General features: G+C 32.9%; 8 protein-coding genes across 8 annotated transcripts; 3 read left to right on the top strand and 5 right to left on the bottom strand.

The window, feature by feature from the left end:
* Positions 1 to 99: 99 nt before the first annotated feature.
* On the bottom strand, positions 100 to 501 carry NAEGRDRAFT_70668 (uncharacterized protein; the record flags this gene model as incomplete). The annotated part of the gene is made up of 1 exon (XM_002674202.1): positions 100 to 501. The coding sequence occupies one exon, from the start codon at positions 499 to 501 to the stop codon at positions 100 to 102; it is 402 nt and encodes a 133-aa protein (XP_002674248.1).
* A 624-nt stretch (positions 502 to 1,125) lies between these two features.
* On the bottom strand, positions 1,126 to 2,919 carry NAEGRDRAFT_70667 (uncharacterized protein; the record flags this gene model as incomplete). The annotated part of the gene is made up of 1 exon (XM_002674201.1): positions 1,126 to 2,919. The coding sequence occupies one exon, from the start codon at positions 2,917 to 2,919 to the stop codon at positions 1,126 to 1,128; it is 1,794 nt and encodes a 597-aa protein (XP_002674247.1).
* Positions 2,920 to 3,181: 262 nt separating this feature from the next.
* Positions 3,182 to 4,944, top strand: NAEGRDRAFT_80690 (uncharacterized protein). The gene is made up of 2 exons (XM_002674271.1): positions 3,182 to 3,340; positions 3,387 to 4,944. The coding sequence occupies exons 1-2, from the start codon at positions 3,185 to 3,187 to the stop codon at positions 4,920 to 4,922; spliced, it is 1,692 nt and encodes a 563-aa protein (XP_002674317.1). The 5' UTR covers positions 3,182 to 3,184; the 3' UTR covers positions 4,923 to 4,944.
* A 709-nt stretch (positions 4,945 to 5,653) lies between these two features.
* On the bottom strand, positions 5,654 to 7,056 carry NAEGRDRAFT_70665 (uncharacterized protein; the record flags this gene model as incomplete). Its single annotated transcript, XM_002674200.1, has 2 exons — positions 5,654 to 6,201; positions 6,249 to 7,056. The coding sequence occupies 2 exons, from the start codon at positions 7,054 to 7,056 to the stop codon at positions 5,654 to 5,656; spliced, it is 1,356 nt and encodes a 451-aa protein (XP_002674246.1).
* Positions 7,057 to 7,292: 236 nt separating this feature from the next.
* NAEGRDRAFT_70664 (uncharacterized protein) lies at positions 7,293 to 9,345 on the top strand (the record flags this gene model as incomplete). Its single annotated transcript, XM_002674270.1, has 5 exons — positions 7,293 to 7,378; positions 7,459 to 7,996; positions 8,041 to 8,196; positions 8,240 to 8,350; positions 8,395 to 9,345. The coding sequence occupies 5 exons, from the start codon at positions 7,293 to 7,295 to the stop codon at positions 9,343 to 9,345; spliced, it is 1,842 nt and encodes a 613-aa protein (XP_002674316.1).
* A 164-nt stretch (positions 9,346 to 9,509) lies between these two features.
* On the bottom strand, positions 9,510 to 10,023 carry NAEGRDRAFT_58793 (large subunit ribosomal protein L14). Its single transcript, XM_002674199.1, has one exon. It carries the CDS (start codon positions 10,000 to 10,002, stop codon positions 9,541 to 9,543), a length of 462 nt encoding a protein of 153 aa, XP_002674245.1. The 5' UTR covers positions 10,003 to 10,023; the 3' UTR covers positions 9,510 to 9,540.
* Positions 10,024 to 10,694: 671 nt separating this feature from the next.
* On the bottom strand, positions 10,695 to 12,362 carry NAEGRDRAFT_70662 (uncharacterized protein; the record flags this gene model as incomplete). The annotated part of the gene is made up of 1 exon (XM_002674198.1): positions 10,695 to 12,362. One exon carries the CDS (start codon positions 12,360 to 12,362, stop codon positions 10,695 to 10,697), a length of 1,668 nt encoding a protein of 555 aa, XP_002674244.1.
* Positions 12,363 to 13,717: 1,355 nt separating this feature from the next.
* On the top strand, positions 13,718 to 16,418 carry NAEGRDRAFT_58792 (uncharacterized protein; the record flags this gene model as incomplete). The annotated part of the gene is made up of 2 exons (XM_002674269.1): positions 13,718 to 14,587; positions 15,525 to 16,418. 2 exons carry the CDS (start codon positions 13,718 to 13,720, stop codon positions 16,416 to 16,418), a joined length of 1,764 nt encoding a protein of 587 aa, XP_002674315.1.
* Between the last annotated feature and the right edge of the window lie 1,121 nt (positions 16,419 to 17,539).

Genomic DNA, 17,539 nt, shown 5'->3' with positions numbered 1-17,539 from the left:
ATGAAGACTTATTTAACATTGAATCTTTATATTCTTCCGAATATTCATTAATATTTACATAGTGAAATGCTCCTAATAAATTTAATTCCTCGTGATTCCCTAACAAAGTTGACCAAAATACATCATCAATAAATATTTACCTATTAACATTTCAACTTTAGAATTATTTGTATTATTCATAAATAGTCTAACAAGTTCCAATCCATATTCTCCTCTATCCAAAACATCTCCTGTCTGAATAAGTTCAACATCTCCAGTATTGATCCATCCACTCGTCTCATCTCTCGTAAGATTTAAATAATTTAATAATTCTAAAAACATTGAATAGTCTCCATGCAAATCACCAATTGCTACAACTTCCGAAGCCTCCGATGGTTGAGCACAAAATAATGTACACAACCCGATAACTAGAATAATCATCATGGTGATGGTGGTGAGCAATTCCCTTCCAAAATTATATTGTTTGCCATTGTGATTTCCTAGTGTTTGGTTTTTGAGCATTTTTTTATTTGCATTATTAATTCAATAATTATTTTGTAATAATAATTATTGAATCTCTTTTTGTTGGATTTTCATAGGTTCAATTTGAAATGGTAATAATTTAACTGAAAAGTTTCGTTACATTTCTGGTCAGATTATTTTCAATGGTTTCTTTGGTAACTTTTGTACATTCGCCTTAAGTGAAAATTTTCCTTTCCTCCTCTCGCGTTCTTTTTGAAACTATTTTTACAACCATTTAGGTCCTTACAAATATTTCAATTCAAAAAAAAGATGATCATTAGTGCCCTCAAGAGAAAGTCAACTCAATTCTCCAATCTCTTTGTGAGAACATCTAACAGTGAACATGTGCGCAGTTATTCGTTATTCTCTAGAGACCTGAAACACTTGAAGAAGGATCACCACAAGACTCATAAAACTGAACCATTAACAGCTAATTCCAACTTGTTTTATGCTGGGCATTACAAGACATTCAGTCCTGTAAAGACATTCAAAGAGGAGCAACGTATCAATCATTCTTCTCTTTTTTCCAGAGATTTAAAGGCAAAACCTCATTCCTCAAAGACAAATTCAAAGTAGTTTGTTAAAAATTATATGTACAATAGTGTAAAGTAGTGTAGTAATAAATTAGTTGATGCGAGTCTTTTGGTCAGTTGTCAGATTATCTACTCTTGTCAATCGAGATGGTTTCAATGTACTGAATATTTCTCTTGCATAATCAGTATTGAGTAATCCAGCTTCCTGTAGTAGGAGTTGCAATTTGAACTTTCTGTCCTTCATTAATTGATCTGCAGTATATCCATAAAGTTTGAGCTTTTCAACTTGCTCTTCTTCCTCCTTTTGCTTGTTTAATAGTGATTGAGTTGGTTGATTTAGACGTTTTGTATCAATATCTATTTCCAATAAATTCATCTCCTCATAAACACTTTCTATGAGCTTATTGAGTTGAGCCTCCCTTTTAAGAGCTTCCTCTTCTCTCTTTTTTTGTTCTTCTTTTTTCTTTTCCAACTTTTCAAACTCTTTGTTTTTTCTAAAGTCTACTCTTTCCTTATTGAGTTTTTGGGTTAGGACTTGTTCTTCTTTCAATCTTTCTTGTTCTTTCTTTCTTTCCTCCTCTTGAATTTGATTGATTTCTTCCTTCTCTTTGAAATATTTCTCTAATTGTTCTTTAAGCTTTTCTCTTCTCTCTCTTTCCCTCAAATCTCTTTCATCTTCCTCTTGCTTTCGGATTTCTTCCTCCTTGGCCTTTCTCTCATTGTCTACCTTGGTTTTTTCTTCCTTCAAAATCAATTGTTCCTCTAACATTCTGCGAGCTTCTTCTGCAATAACATTAAACCGTTTCCTTTCCAATTCCTCTTTCTTCTTATTCTCCTCTGATTCGATATAAAAAGAGATTGTCTCTTTACTGATGCTCTCTATCTTTTCCAAATCTTTCAAAAGTCTTTCCTTGTTTTCCTTAATCTTGTGGATCTCAATTTTGTGAACTTTCTTGTACCACATATCATGATCTTTGATATCTGTTTCCGATTTCGTTGGAAGAGTATTTTTCAGTAGCTCCCAATATGATACTAGATTCTTTCCAAAATGCTCTCCATTTTGATATTGTCTATAAACATGTTTATATCTTTCATGATCCTCGCTTGCCCAATTATGTGGAGTAAGAACAACTTTCCCTTGTTTGTATAGCTCAATTATTTGATTGATCTTCTTCTTGAACTCCTCAAGAATTAAGGTTAAAGTCGTGTCTATGGAATAGTTGAATGATCTCAAAATATTATTGACAAACTCATCCGCTGAGAATGTATTATTATCAATTTCCATATCAATAGAGTTGGGATTTAAGCTCTCATAATTTTTAAACAAGGTATTGATTTCGTTCTCTAAATTATATATCTCACACGTTGTCCTCTCAATTTTATCCAGAATAAGCCGATGAATACTTTCTCTAATTGATTTCAGAGGATTATTCTGTCCCTCTTCAACTTGGTTCATTATTTCGTAATAATACTCTTCTCTCTCGGCCTTCATTTCGTCCACTATTTCACTTTCCAACTCTCTTTGAATTTTTCTGAGCTTTTTCCATTCGTTTCCCCACTCGGTGTTATGAGCAACCTTTTTGATTTGTTGTTTTTTGGTAGATACTTTCTTTGTGAGTTGAGTTAATTTACTAGCAATACCCCTACTATCACTTTTAAATTTTTCCAATAAATCCTTTTGTGATTCGGTTTGTGATGTAAAGTGATTATTCATCATACCAGTATTTAAACCCTTTGTAAATGGAACATTCCTAACAACTCCAAACTCTGACGTTTTCTTCACTGACTCACTTTGAGGTCTCATTAAAGTGCCTGCCTTTGCAGAGGTTCCTCTTGAAATCAGTCCTTTTGCTGAATCGGGTGGTTTGACATCTCTTCGTTTCATGATTCCTTTTAATAATTATTCCAATATTTCCTCCTCTAGCAATTAACTATCATTCGTGATTCTGATTCAATTTCAATGCAGATATTATGAATAATCTATTATCAAGAGGTTGTAGTTCTGCAAAGCTTTGAATTTTTTATAAATTTAATAATTTTAATTGTTTGTGGCGCCATTTCTTTGAACTGGTTTTGGCGCGAACTGTTTACGATTAATCGTCTAACCTCAATTACTTGCACTTCTAAGAAAACAACAACAAGAATAAAAAATGTTCAAACGACCAGTTACAGGAAAGCTGAAAACAGCAGCTGCCCAACAGGCAAAGAAACCTGTTGCAAACACCAAAAAGACGGAACAAACAGAAATTGATATCGTATCAATGATACAACAACGTGATTTTTCTGGTGCTATTGCAGTGTTGGAGGTATGTTTAATAAGAAGATAAGTCGGAATAATATTTTGTATTTTAGTTCTTTAAGGGGCTCGGAAAGGAACATCCAAGAGTGAGACCAACACTTCCATGGTTGGCCTATTGTTGTTTTCATTTAGGAGAATACGCTAAAGCAATTGAATATTTGGAAGAGTTATACACTAAAACAAAGGATTCATTTGTATTCCTTCATATTGCTTGTTGTTATTTCTTCTTAGGAGAATATGAAGAAGCTTATGAAGCTTGCATTAAAGGTCCAGATAATCCACTCCAAAATAGAATTTTGTTCCATGTTGCAGATAAACTCCAAAAAGAGGATTTAGTGAATCAATGTCACAAAAAATTGAATGATAACAATATTGAAGATCAATTGAGTTTGGCTGCAATGCACTTTTCTAGAAACCAAGTTCAAGCAGCTGTAAATATTTACAAAAATATATTGATGGAGGACAGTTCATTTGAAGCATTGCAAATCTATGTAGCTCTTTGTTACTTTAAATTAGATTTCTTTGATATTTCTTTGGAAGTACTGAGCAGTTATCTTCAAAAACACCCAGACAGTCCAACAGCACTTAATCTTAGAGCTTGCAACATCTTCAAGACATATTCTGGAAAGAAAGCAGAAGCTGTTCTCCAACCAATTATAGAACTCCAACAAACTTCACATACTGCTGAAAACTATTTGATCAAGCACAATATGGTAGTTTTCAGAAGTGGAGAGAATGCTCTTCAAGTGCTTCCTCCTCTTCTTGATATTTTACCAGAAGCAAAGCTAAACCTTGTAATATACCATTTAAAGAATGGAGATGTAGATGAAGCATATGAATTAATTAAGGATTTGGAACCAATGAAAGCAAGTGAATATATTTTGAAGGGTGTTGTTAATGCATGTAAAGGACAATTACACGATTCGAGAGAACATCTCAAAAACGCAGAACACTACTTCCAACTTGTTGGTACATCAGATACTGAATGTGACACAATTCCAGGTAGACAATGTATGGCATCATGCTTCTTCTTGACAAAACGTTTTGCCGATGTAATAGTATATCTTCAATCTGTAGAAAACTTCTTCCAAGATGATAGTGATTTCCATTGGAATTATGGTATTGCTCACGCATTTGTTGGAAATTATAAGGAAGGAGAAAAAGCACTTTCAATGGCTGCAGATGAAAGTTACAAGAGAGATTATGTATATAATAGTTGGTTAGCAAGATGTTACATTATGAACAACAAACCAGAGTTAGCTTGGGAATTATATTTGAAAATGGAAACCTCAATAGATGCTATGAATCTGCTCCAATTAATAGCTAATGATTGTTACAAGATTGGATCGTATTACTATGCTGCTAAGGCTTTCGATGTTCTGGAAAGATTGGATTCGAATTCTGAATTTTGGGAAGGCAAGAGAGGTGCTTGTATAGGTGTATTCCAACAAATAGTAATAGGAAAGGAATCGAGTGAAACTTTACGTGATATTGTCCACATGTTGAAGAATTCAAGCAGAGAAGAAAAGAATATTATCCTTCAAATTATTGCCAAATGGGCTCATGAAAACAATCTCATCTCAAATTAATAAATTATCATATATTGTATTGAAAAACTTATTCACTCCACAACTTTCTAAGAGGTTCAGACTTAACTTTCTCTATTGTTGATTTGGTGATTTCTGCAATTTCTTCAGATATTTCTTCAATACTCTTTGTTCCATCGATAACTTTAACATTCTTATAACCATCTTCTTCAAATAAAGTTTCAAATTGTTCCTTAACAGCTTTTTGGAATTGTTCCTTTTCATATCTTTCATTTCCATATTCTTTTCTTGTAGAGGCAATAGATGGATCCACTTGAAGATAAATCACCAAGTCAGGTTCAATAAGACCAACATCTGGTGATTTACACCACTTTCTGTCAATTCCCTTTGCAGCACTATAAACAACACCAGAGTATGCATATCTTCCACAAACAACATGCTCACCGGAGAGGAGTGTTTTTTGAATCCATTGCATCTTATCCCATCTGTTAGCAGAAAACATCAAGTGAATAGCACGATCATTCAAATTATTCTTGTTTCGCAAATATTCATCACATAATTTTCCAGTTTCAGTTGTTCTATCAGGGAAGGCAATTTCATGAACTACTCCGAATTGATTTTTCAATAATTCTACCAATTTATTTGTTTGGGTAGTTTTTCCACATCGATCTAATCCTTCGAAAACAATAAAGGCTCCTCTAGAAATGTTTGTAGACATTTTTTTGATAATTTAAAAAACGTTTGGAATTAAATGATTTATTTGGCGGGAAATATTATTCCGTCATGAATCTATTAAATTCCTTCTCCAATTCATTAGCTCTCGAGTGTTGAACTACTTGTTCTTCATCTCTTCCAGATTCTCTTGTTGATTTTCTCTTTGAGCTGTCAATTGTTTGTACAGATGGGAATGTCGGCATATTTTCCTTAGTTTGTGGAAGAGGTGCTTCTTTGAAGAATGGATGGGCAAGTGCTTCCCTTGCTGTAATTCTAGATTCTGGATCAAAACATAATAATCTATTGAAAAGATCACATCCTTGATCAGAGAGTTGATATTGAGTTTTTAAAAGTCTAATTAATTGAGCTCTTCCTTTCACATTACTAATATCCCATTTAAATTTCTTAATTGCTGGAAGTTGTGAAAATCCAGGATATTCTGATTCTGTTGGCTTTCCTAAAACTTCAAATATTTTCTTCATTTGACCAATTTCACTGTCAGATGTAAATAAATATTCACCAGTAATTATTTCATAAAATATACATCCAACACTCCACATATCAATTGGTGTCGAATATTTCTTAGCTCCCAATAAGAGTTCAGGTGCTTGAAATTATTTCATCAACATATTTAAAACATAATAAAAAACTCACCTCTATACCAAAGTGTCACCACAACTGGAGTATAATTATCTCTAATTGGAGAACCATATTTTCTCGTAAGACCATAGTCACAAATCTTTAAAGATCCCTTATTATCCATCAAAATATTAGAAGTCTTCAAGTCACGATGAATTAACCAACAATCCTCATGCATATATTGCAATCCTAATAATAATTGTATCATTAATCTTTTACATTCACTCATACTAAAGCTATATCTATCAAGAACATCCTTCAAAGTATGATCCATATAATCCATAACAATAAAGACTTTGTTTAAATCAGATCCACATACAACCTCTCTAGCACAAACTAAATTTTCATGTCTCATCTGGAGAAGTGTATTCATTTCACGAAGTGCTGTCAATGGAAATCCCTCCTTACTAGTAAATTCCTTCATTAATTTAATTCTCTTTAAAGCTACAATCTCTCCTGTTTCTTTACATTTTCCTCGACTCACAACACCAAATGTTCCACTTCCAATATTATTTAAAAACTCGTAATTTTCCACTGTTGAACATGCAGAAAAACCTGTAATTTGTTCAATATCAAATTCTTCCGAAGGTATTGATGTAAAATCATTATCATTACTTTTTTCTATAATAACTGTCTTGTTGGTTAAATCCTTTTCTTCACCATCTGTGTGATGATTGTCATTAGTTGTTGGTGAAGATGAGGTTGCTAACTTTTTTGATGGCTTTTCCTCATCAATTGCATTCTGACTACTTTCATCATCACTTCTATAGCCTTCCGAAAGACTACTCAGTGAGGAGGAATTATTGTTTAATTTTCTCTTCATCCTGATGATCTAATTGTGATATATTTTTATTTTTAAAAGAAATTAAAACAATAATATTAATAATTTAAATTAATGAGTAATTATTTGATTTTATTTATTATGAATGTTTATTTACATGAAGATTACTATACAATATTAAATACAATATCATTAACCACTTGCCAATTAAGGTACAATTAAAGAATTATATAATATAAAATATTAGAAAATTAGATTATTTTTAAATCTTAGAAAAAATGCCACAAGACAATTCTCAACACCAACAACAATATTCAAATAATACTGGCAGTAACCGGGATCACGGTCACACCACTTCAAACAGGTTCGGTTCAGGATAAAATTCATATCTAAAACTAAACAAAAATCAATCTAACAATAACTTGTATTATGACGATTTAATAGATCGGATCAAAAGAAACCTTTTCAAAGAACACTGAAAAGTAATCCGTTCAGTAATACAACACATCAGGAGAGAAAGGAAGAAGATGGTCATCAATTAAAACCAAGACATACACAAGCATATGAACAATTACAAGAAAAGTTTAAAAATCCAGATGAAGGCAAACAAAAATTTAGGGAAAAGAAGAGAAAAGTATGGGAAGAACGTAGAGGCAATCATTTTCAACCATCTACTTCTGTTATTTTGAAAGGTTTGTCAAATCTTGCAAGTGAAGATGATATTTCAAATTTTGTTTTTCAAATTCATGGACTACAACCAACACGTGTCAGAATTGTTCGTGATAAAGCAACTGGACAAAGTAGAGGATTTGGTTTTGTTGACTTTGCTACATTAACCGAAAGTGAGCAATTTATGAATTCTTCAAATGGTGGAATGTTTATTGGAAATGATTATGTAGAGTTGGAGTACAGTCACAAAACACCTCACTCGGAGGAAGGAAAAGAAAATGAAAAAAGTTTCAAGGATTGGTTTTGTGGTCATGTAAGTTGTTTTGATAACTGAATATTTGATTAATTCTTTGATAGTGCAATACTAAAAATTTTATGCATAGAACTAATTGTTTCGGTTGTTCTATTCCAAAAGACGAGTTGGCAAAAGATGCCTCCGATGTTAACGAAGAGGTCACACCAACTACAGAGCTTATTGTGAGAGGTCTTAACCTTCTCACTAATGAAACAACGGTATGATTGGTTTATAATATTCATTCAGCTTATCAATATCTAGTTATTGAGTGTATTTTCTACCTTTGCCCCAATCAAGGCATGTAGAATTATTAGAGATAAGACGACCCAAATATCCAGACAGTTTGGTTTTGTGGAATATTTCTCTTTAGAGGTATGTTTTATTGATATTTTACATTTCTACAATATTCAATATAGGATGCCACAAACGCTCTATCAAAAGTTTCTGAACTATTTATTGATGGTGTTCGTGTTAACGTTGCCTATGCCAAACGTCAACAGTCACAAGAAAATGAATCTGAACCAACAATAGCCAGTTGGAATTCCTTATACAGTTATACTGGCACAGATCAAAAGCTAGAAGAAAAGCAAAAAATAATAGAGAGCTCCTCGGCAGATACTAACCTTTCAAAACAGGATAAAGCACTCGCAGAAAGTGGCTTTATCTTTGATTCAGACTCTGGTTACTATTATAATAGTGAACTTAATTATTACTATGATATCAATACCGGATACTACTATGACTGTGCAGGAGGATTCTGGATGTATTATAATGAGGAAGATAAAACTTACGTTGCATTCCCTGCTGAAGGAACCGATGCAAGCGAACAAAACGACAATTCTGAGGAAAAGAATCCAACAACTGAAGGCAAAGTAATTGGACCATCTCTTCCTAAACCCCAAGAAGAGGAAAAGGAGCAAGTCATTGAGGTTATCAGTTCAGGAGGATTTGTTCCTAACCCTGAATTCAATGAACAATTAAAACAATTGGAAAAGGATATTGAGCAGGCCACCTCACAACTCAATAGAGAAAATGGTAAATCCCAACAAGGAGTAAAACGAAAGCGTGATACAAAGCCAGTAAATGCCAAGGAATTGGAAAAGAAGGAAATTGACGATAACAATGTCGGTAAGAAAATGTTAGAAAAGCTTGGTTGGACAAAAGGTGAAGGATTGGGTAAGAACAAGTCAGGTATCACCACTCCAATCAGTGCCAAACAAACAGAAAAAAATACTGGTCTTGGCTTTGCAAAATCCAACACTGGAGGAGGTCTCGGACAGGCAAATAAGAAAAGAAAGGAGAGTTACCAAAAGGAAGGAATGAAAGTTTTGCAAAAGAGGTTTAACGAGTTGGAAAAGCAAGAATAAATTATGTGAAGTTTTTAGAATGCAATACCTTGCAGCCTTAATTAGTTTGAAATAGTTTCAGGAGATAAAAATCTATTTTCACTTTAATTCAACAAAATCCTGCAAATCAACAATATCCTAGATTTTATTATTAGTTTAATGATGATCGGAAAAGAAAGAACAGATTTGTGAATTTTAATTATTGTTTTATAAAATTTATTGCTTCAATGGAGCGTTCTTAGCAGCGAGCTTCTTCACAACTTCACTTCCGTTCTTTTGGACCAAAGCAGAGAGCTTTTCTCTGATGAGAGCGTTCTTCTTCTTCTTCAAGATTTGAACCTTGACTCTATCGAAATCAGTCAAGTTTTGTCTCTTAACTCTCTTCAAGTGCAACTTAACAAGTGGACTGGCCAAATAAGCAGATTGGACTTCAGATGATTGGGCAGCCTTGACGACTTCTTCAGTGGTGGAAGCAGAGGTAACAGCAGCGAGGGCGTTAACCAATTGAATATCACCAGTACAAGCAATATGTCTTGGGATTTGTTCACCTTCAACCAAAACTCTGTTGGCATCGAGAATATCAACAATAACGGCTAACTTTCCCTTGTTGGCACCAGATGAGAAGACGACTGGTCTACCGATTTGAACCAAGAGTTGACTGAATAACTTTGATGGCATTTTTGGCGTGAGATTTATGGATTTTTTTTTCAACAAACTTTTTCAAAATTCTAGGTTGTCTAACCTACTGGTAATTTACAATGAAAAAAAATGAGGCATGATTTTTAATAATACCAATTTTCATGCTTTCATCATCAAGCAATAATAATGGTAAATTGAAGGACATTAAAGATAGTATTACCTCGATTAATAGAACTTCTGTGGTGAATATTTAGATGAGCAATAGTACAAATATTTTTTCTAGCATACCAAACATCGATAATACATGATACAATTCCTTCGATAATTAGTATTGGTGGATATCATCATGGAATTTTCGGAACAAGGGAATAATTACTTTTGTTACTAAACACCTACTGAGGGTAGTAAGAAGGTGGTTTTGATTGAGAAAATTGGGATTTTTACCAACTTTTTTTACATATGAAAAACTTCTTGGCCCAAATCGGGAAATGTGATTCGAGAGAAATAATTATATTTGTTTGGATTGAATGTTTATTGTTGTTATTGTACAAATTGTGTGGAGAGTAAGCACAATTATTATTCATTCTGACAAGCAATATGGAGACGCTGAATAAACCATGCATAATTACAAAAAAAATCAACAACTCAATTCCATAATCGCCATCATCAAATGCTTCTAATAATTAACTGCTACTTCCACACTGCAAAGTAAAGTCCTTCCGACTGACCTATCATTGATCATTGCTACTACTTGCACCACTACTGTCTTGTACCTGTTTTCTCTTCTTTTTAGGGGGTTTCTTTGAATTTCTATTTCTCAAAGAACTTTCATTCAATTCAAGACCTTTATGGTATTGACTTAGAAATGTTTTTAACTGTTGTTCATGATTGCTTAAATTACTTTCTTCAAGGTCAAACCACTCGACTATCTTGTCCAGAGCATGATTAATATGAACGATTTTTTTGAAATTAGCCAATTCAGTCTTAGTAATAACCTTCTCTTTTTGTCCAAAAAGGATGATAACTGTTTGTACTGCAACAACAGAAGTATCAATTATTTTTCTACCACTGGCCAATATCTTGAAACTATTGATTAATTGAGAGTCACTGTCAATTTGCATTTTCATAATATCATAATGTGCTATCAATTGACTGTAGCTGTCTAAGAGCTTTATCATATCTTTTGTACTAACTACTAGAAATGGCTTGTTGGTGTTTGGGTTGCTTATACCATCATTTCCGAACATGTACTCATAATTGTGGAGTAATGCAGATGCTGGAATATTGTCATTACTATTCATAGCAATTAGAGTAGTATTATTATGATTTGAAATGAAACTCAATTTGTTATTATTTGAAGAGTTGTGTAGATTAGTGACAACTTGATTATTAATTGAACTATTTGTAAGAATAGGATTACTATTAATATGGATTGGATTAGTAGGAACAAGACTATGATTACTAGTATGATTATTTTGAATAGTATTTGGAATAGGATTATTTGCAATTTGATTGATATTACTACTACCACTATCGGAATTATTACTTGTTATTCTATCCAGATCACTTATAATAGGTTGATCTACATGCATACGATCAACATTCATTACACTTTCTTCACCACCAATATCCATTCGAGTAGATCTGCTATCAAATATTAATAGATTATTAACAGGCAGTATATTTCTTCTGGATGGAGGAGGATTGCTCAACAATCGATTATCCTGTTCCGTCATGTATTTAGAGAGCAGAGAGTAGGGATAATCAATAATACTTCCCGTAACTATTTCAACACCATTTACAAATTGTTCAGCATGTTCAAGAATTTGTCTAATTTCTACTTGGACTATTTCACTTCCCTCAACTGGTACAGATTTCAAATTACCAAATCCAATATTGATATAGTCATCTTTGAATTTGCTTGTCAAAACTACAGCAACACCAACCTGCCAAATTGGCTCAATTTTGACAAATCTATTGTTGTGAGCAACTATATTCTTTTTGCATTCCGAGAGGATGTCACGAAACACATTCAAAGCCTTTTCATTACCAGCTAATAGGTTGATAATGATTTCTTCCTTTTCCCTTTTTCCTTTACTAGTGAACGAGTTATCCTCGTTTCCAATGTCAGCCTTCTTCTTGATTACATCAAATAACTTTCTTAGATCCTCAGTATCCATTAGAAGGCTATCTTCACTCTTCTTTTTCTTCTTGCTTTTTCTATCACGTGATTGATTCAGAAAGTCATCAATAGAAATAGATTTGTCTTTCTTTCTAGCCTCCAAGATTGCATCCACTTCCAATAGTTTTTCTTCATACTCGGGGGAAATGAAACATGCTTGATATATTGCTATCTTGTCACTTTTGATACCACTACTACTATTAGGCTTGGAAGACATTTTTTTGTAAAGGAGAACAAGGCTTGTTGATTGTGCAGACTCTTAGTATGGAGAGAATGAGAGCAAAATGCCTCAACATTCCAAACGAAAGGAGAAGATTGCAAGAAACATCAAAACACAACCAACATCCACAAATCCAAACATATTTAATGTTAGAGAGCCAGTTGGATCAACAATAACGATTCCGTAATGAGTTCATCATGTAATCATATTCATCATCAGCCTTTTAATTTTACTTCATTGATTATTCTGTAGGCAGGTGGGTTAAACAACATTCAAACACCACCAAATTATTCACACCAAGTCAATTGGGAGCAACTGAAGAGAGCTTTGGAAATAGGAGGTCTTGATGTTGTTCTCATCGTCATAATGAGGAGAATGCTACAACTATTGGAAATCCAAATCATCATGATGAAATTAACTTCATGTTTCGAATAAGTCTTATTAAATCTGATGTGTTGGATTCATTTTGAAAATGGAAATAATTCTTTCAATGTTAATGATTTTTGTTCTTTCGATAATACCAGGGTCAAATAATAATATTCAAAAACTACATCCTCCCAAGAAGATGGCCTTCTATAGTTCAGAGAGGTTGGTATTGAATAATTTGTTGTAAATATCTCTTAAATTAGTAGGTAATAATGATGAAAGAATGATAGGATATGTAACCTGAACTTGAGCATTCTCTTCTTGTGAAGAGTTTTCTTTGATTGTATTAAATTGCTCTAACATTACCAATCCTCTGTTCTCCAAGTCTGACCAAGTTAAATCATTCTCCACTTTGTCACTTTTTGTTACTAACTTTCTTGTAATCACAAGTTGTAATATCTTATTTTTGATTTCAGAAGAGAGAAATGATGAAATATCATATCTTTCCAATAGTTTTGATTTTGCATTATTCCATGCCTAATAATAATTTCATAGATTGGTTGGCTCTGTTTCATATTGGTTTCCTCAATTTTCTAATTAATAGTATTGACACAATTTTCAATTAACCAAATAGCTATCAACTCCGAAACACTTCTGTTGATTATTTTGCCATTCATTAGTGAGGTAGTTGTTGCTTGTTTGGATGCTTGTTTTAAAGGTATCAATAGCAAGCAGTAAATGTTTCCCATCAAGTGCATTCAAAGGAGAATAACCATCATCATATTTTTAATTGATTTGTTTGAATCATCAACCATGGCATTATTGTTTAAACATACAACATTGGTAAGACATACGAAATTCAACAACAATTCGTGTTTTATCAAGTTTCTTATGAATAGGTTTTGTGTGGTAAATTGGCTTGGCAAGTAAACAAGACAAAACAATTCCGATGAATAAAAACAATTTTTTAAATTCAACACAAAAAAATGACTGAAAATACAAATGGAGGAACAATACATGAAAACGAGAATGGTGGATCATCTTCATCACAGAGAGAACAAATACTTCTCAACCTGGATCCATACGAAGAATTTAGGATACAATTTTATGATACTGATGGCAAGGAAACTATTGTACCAAATCTAGGTGCTGAAGAGAATTTTGCCAGAATTATACAAAACAAATTCGATTTTACTCCTACCTATTATCAAAGACAATTGGAATCAATTAGATTTGATGACTCACAACAACTTCCTCCACCAACAATAAGAAAAGTCCCAGAACCAGAATGGGAAAAGACTGTAAACAAGTTAAGACAAGCAATCTATGAAGTACAATTTATTCACGACGTTTCCAAAATGATGAAGGAGACATCGGATGATCAATTAATAGAAACTGTGAATGCTCACAGAACTTTTAATGAAGACTTGAGGACTAAAGAAAAAGCTGGAGAACTTTTCCCAAGTAGAATTGAACAACTTATCTACACTCATGGAATTTTAAAGAGTGGAAGTGAACAATTGAGAAAAAGATCGGAAAGAACCAGTGACTTTTATCAAACTATTTTCAAATTACAAAAAAAGTGGAAAGTGAAACAATTTGGAAATAATAACTTTTTTGTGGATCTTGCTTATAATTTCCCTTCTATGAAACTGTATGAAACTATCCTTGTAAAAATTATCAGAAAGAGGGAAGCTAAGAAAATCGATTTAATTATTCCAGCCATAGCAACCTACGGAAGACGATCAATGCTTACCTCTGTCATTTCAAAACACTACCCAGATACACTCAAGAATGTTGATGACATTTTAGAAAAAGCTCAGCAATCTGTTTTTTATTTGGAATTATTTGATACGGTATGTGTAATTTTTGATGTGACCATTTTCTAACAGTTCAATAGCTTGTTGCTTGCGTGTCAAGACCAACCAACACAGAATTTACTGTTGTAGAACTAACAGACTTGGAAATCAAAATTCAAATTAATCAAAATGTAATTTTAGTAGTGACACTTACAGAATCATCATCTTCAGTATGTATTTCTATTATAATTTTCATCTTACACCTTAAAGCCATTTTGGGAGACTCAAACCAAGTTGCTCAATGCTCCAGAAGCAGCCGCCACTCTATTGAACAGTGAATCAATTGATGTTTTACTTCAGGATTGTCTTCTTCAAGTTCATGATATGGTCAGAGACAATACCTTAACATTAGAGTAAGTGTTTTTTTTTGATAATTGCCCATTTAATCGAATATCTCAATATTATAGGAAAGCTTTTGTACATTTTGAGAATGTCCTCAAATATCTCAGACATAAATTACTGTGTTTAAGGTTTGAAAATACACTCCAAGAAAGTTCAGAACTCTTTTCCACCCTCAATATTTCTCCATCCTTCTTTAGGTATCCAGACGAAACCATCTACCACATTACCACACATTCCAACGCTTTCAACATTCATTTCAAACATAGAGACATTCTTTTGAATAGCAAACGTTTTTCCTCAGTCAAGGAAATGATTTATTTCATGGATTTAACTCAATAAACTGCAACCTGTGTTCCGAATTGGAATCAAGAGTCCTTTTAGAATTCATAATAACCAACAAACCATTTACCTTCCAATTCAAATTCCAAGAAAAAAAGCAAACAAAACAGAAAGGAAGGTTTGATCCATAAATTACAACCAACAGGATATTTACACTGTCTGTTATCAAATAGATTCCGTAAATAATATTATTAATATTATGATTCTTTCAACTACTGGAGTCAATGATCAAATGTTCAATTCTCCTCATCAGCAGCATCAGCAACATCAATTACAACAATATCAAACAACAACATTAAATGTTACTCCGAGCCTTGCAAATAATTTATCATTCGGAACCTTGGAAAGTCCAGATATGAATCGATTCTATGCTCATCAACATCAACAAGCACTATTCTTTGATCATAATCAACAAGTAAATCACAACAATATCAACAATGCAAATGCAAATACAAATAATAATACTTTTACATCGTCGGCACAGCATTGGCTTCCAACAACACTAATTGGAAATCGGAATGGAGAATCTATTCACAATCCATCTCATTCATCTTCTCCGATCAATATACATGGTGGTAGCCTTTCATCAGATTCTGGAAGTAATTATCAAATACCTTCACAACAACATATTCCCACTACTTCAACGACTCACTTTAAGCCAATAATAGTTAATAATAGCAACAATCATTCATTAAAACCGATTGCCGAGTCGCCCTCTCCATCATTAGAAAGTGAATTGAATCGATATTCGAATAGTATTCCTTCTGTATTTCCTGCCTCACCAAGTGGAAGATCTTCAATGATGGATGTCTTGGGACCTCCTCAAAAAACTAAACCCGATTCAAAATGTGCCTCAGAGACGATTTTAGAGGTTTTTGCAAATGTTAATTTGAGTCAATGTAATGCAGACGTGTTAAAAGTCAAGTTGAAAGTGGAAAATGTATATGTGAGTGATTGTAAACAGTGGCCAGTGGTTTCAGAGACAAGCCTTATCAAATGTTCTGAATTATTCAAAATGGAGAAGCCACTAATCTATCATTACAAATTTCATCACTTACAAAAATTGTGTATTTCAATTAGTAATGAGAATAATGAAATAATTGGTGAATGTGTAAGTATTAATGATTTTTCAAACAAAATTAGTTAACACAACATAGTTTTTATTCTCAAATGATTTGATTACTACATCATCAGCACTATTAAGGAAGAATGTCTATGACGAGAATAGAATCAATACAATTGGATCTATTAATATAATGGCAGAAGAGAGCTCCCTATACAATAATCTAGTTACTTTGCAATTTTCTGCTCGTAATTTGGATGGAAAGGGATACATTCAAGATACCAGTGATCCTTACTTGGTGATAAGTAAGCAAGATGTTGAGGGATTCTATGAGAAGGTAATTGTGACAGAGTATAAACATACCAAAAATCCAACATGGAAACAAAGAAAAATTGCTTCATTTGACATTTCTAACACAAATTTTGATACACCCCTAAAGATTGAAGTATTTGATTGGAATATGTAAGTAATATATTCAATAATAGAAACAAAATTGACATTCATTGTAGCGATAAGAGAAAACACTCATTTATTGGAGTTTTTGAGACGACATTTAACGAATTGAAGGTTAGTTTGTTATTGAGAATAATTATTGTATTGATACGTAATTATAGATTTCACAAGGTAGAGAATTTTCACTTGTTAATGAAAGGTACAACCAAAATCCAAACTATGTGAATAGTGGAATTGTAAAACTGGATGTGTTCTCCATTGAATCAAGACCAAACATTTATCAATACTTGAAGAGTGGATATTCTTTGGATTTAATTGTAAATATTGATGTGAATTTTGAGAAAAATAATTTGGAATCATTTTCTTCAAGATACTCACAATCTATCCACATGTTTGGTAGTATGATGGAGAATTTCAGATCAAAAAGAGAACACAAGCTCTTCTATCATAGAGGAAAACTAAGAATGGACAAATCAAGAGTGAATCAAAGTTGTTTTGAGGTGGTTGGTGGATCAAACCTACAAGACCAAAATTTGATAGCAAAACAAATGATTTTAATGGATAATATAGAAAGAGGTGATATTGTTCCAAACGGGCAGGTAAATTTGTTGGCACCTATTGTACACAACGCCAGAAGTATCATCAAGAAACAAAGTATTTCAGAGAAATGCTATACCACAGTGCTTGTACTTACCCATACTGATATCAATGATATTAACTCCACAATCAAAGAGCTACAACAATGCTCAAGT

The sequence above is a fragment of the Naegleria gruberi genome, assembly GCF_000004985.1.
Source record: "Naegleria gruberi genomic scaffold NAEGRscaffold_41, whole genome shotgun sequence".
NCBI classification, from domain to species: Eukaryota; Heterolobosea; class Eutetramitea; order Acrasida; family Naegleriidae; genus Naegleria; species Naegleria gruberi.
This window is presented reverse-complemented; position numbering and strand designations above follow the sequence as displayed.

Coding starts and splice junctions, on each gene's coding strand:
- NAEGRDRAFT_80690 (XM_002674271.1), top strand. CDS start 3,185: ATGTTCAAACGACCAGTTACAGGAAAGCTGAAAACAGCAGCTGCCCAA. Junction 3,341..3,386: donor GTGCTATTGCAGTGTTGGAG/GTATGTTTAATA, acceptor TTTGTATTTTAG/TTCTTTAAGGGGCTCGGAAA.
- NAEGRDRAFT_58793 (XM_002674199.1), bottom strand. CDS start 10,002: ATGCCATCAAAGTTATTCAGTCAACTCTTGGTTCAAATCGGTAGACCA.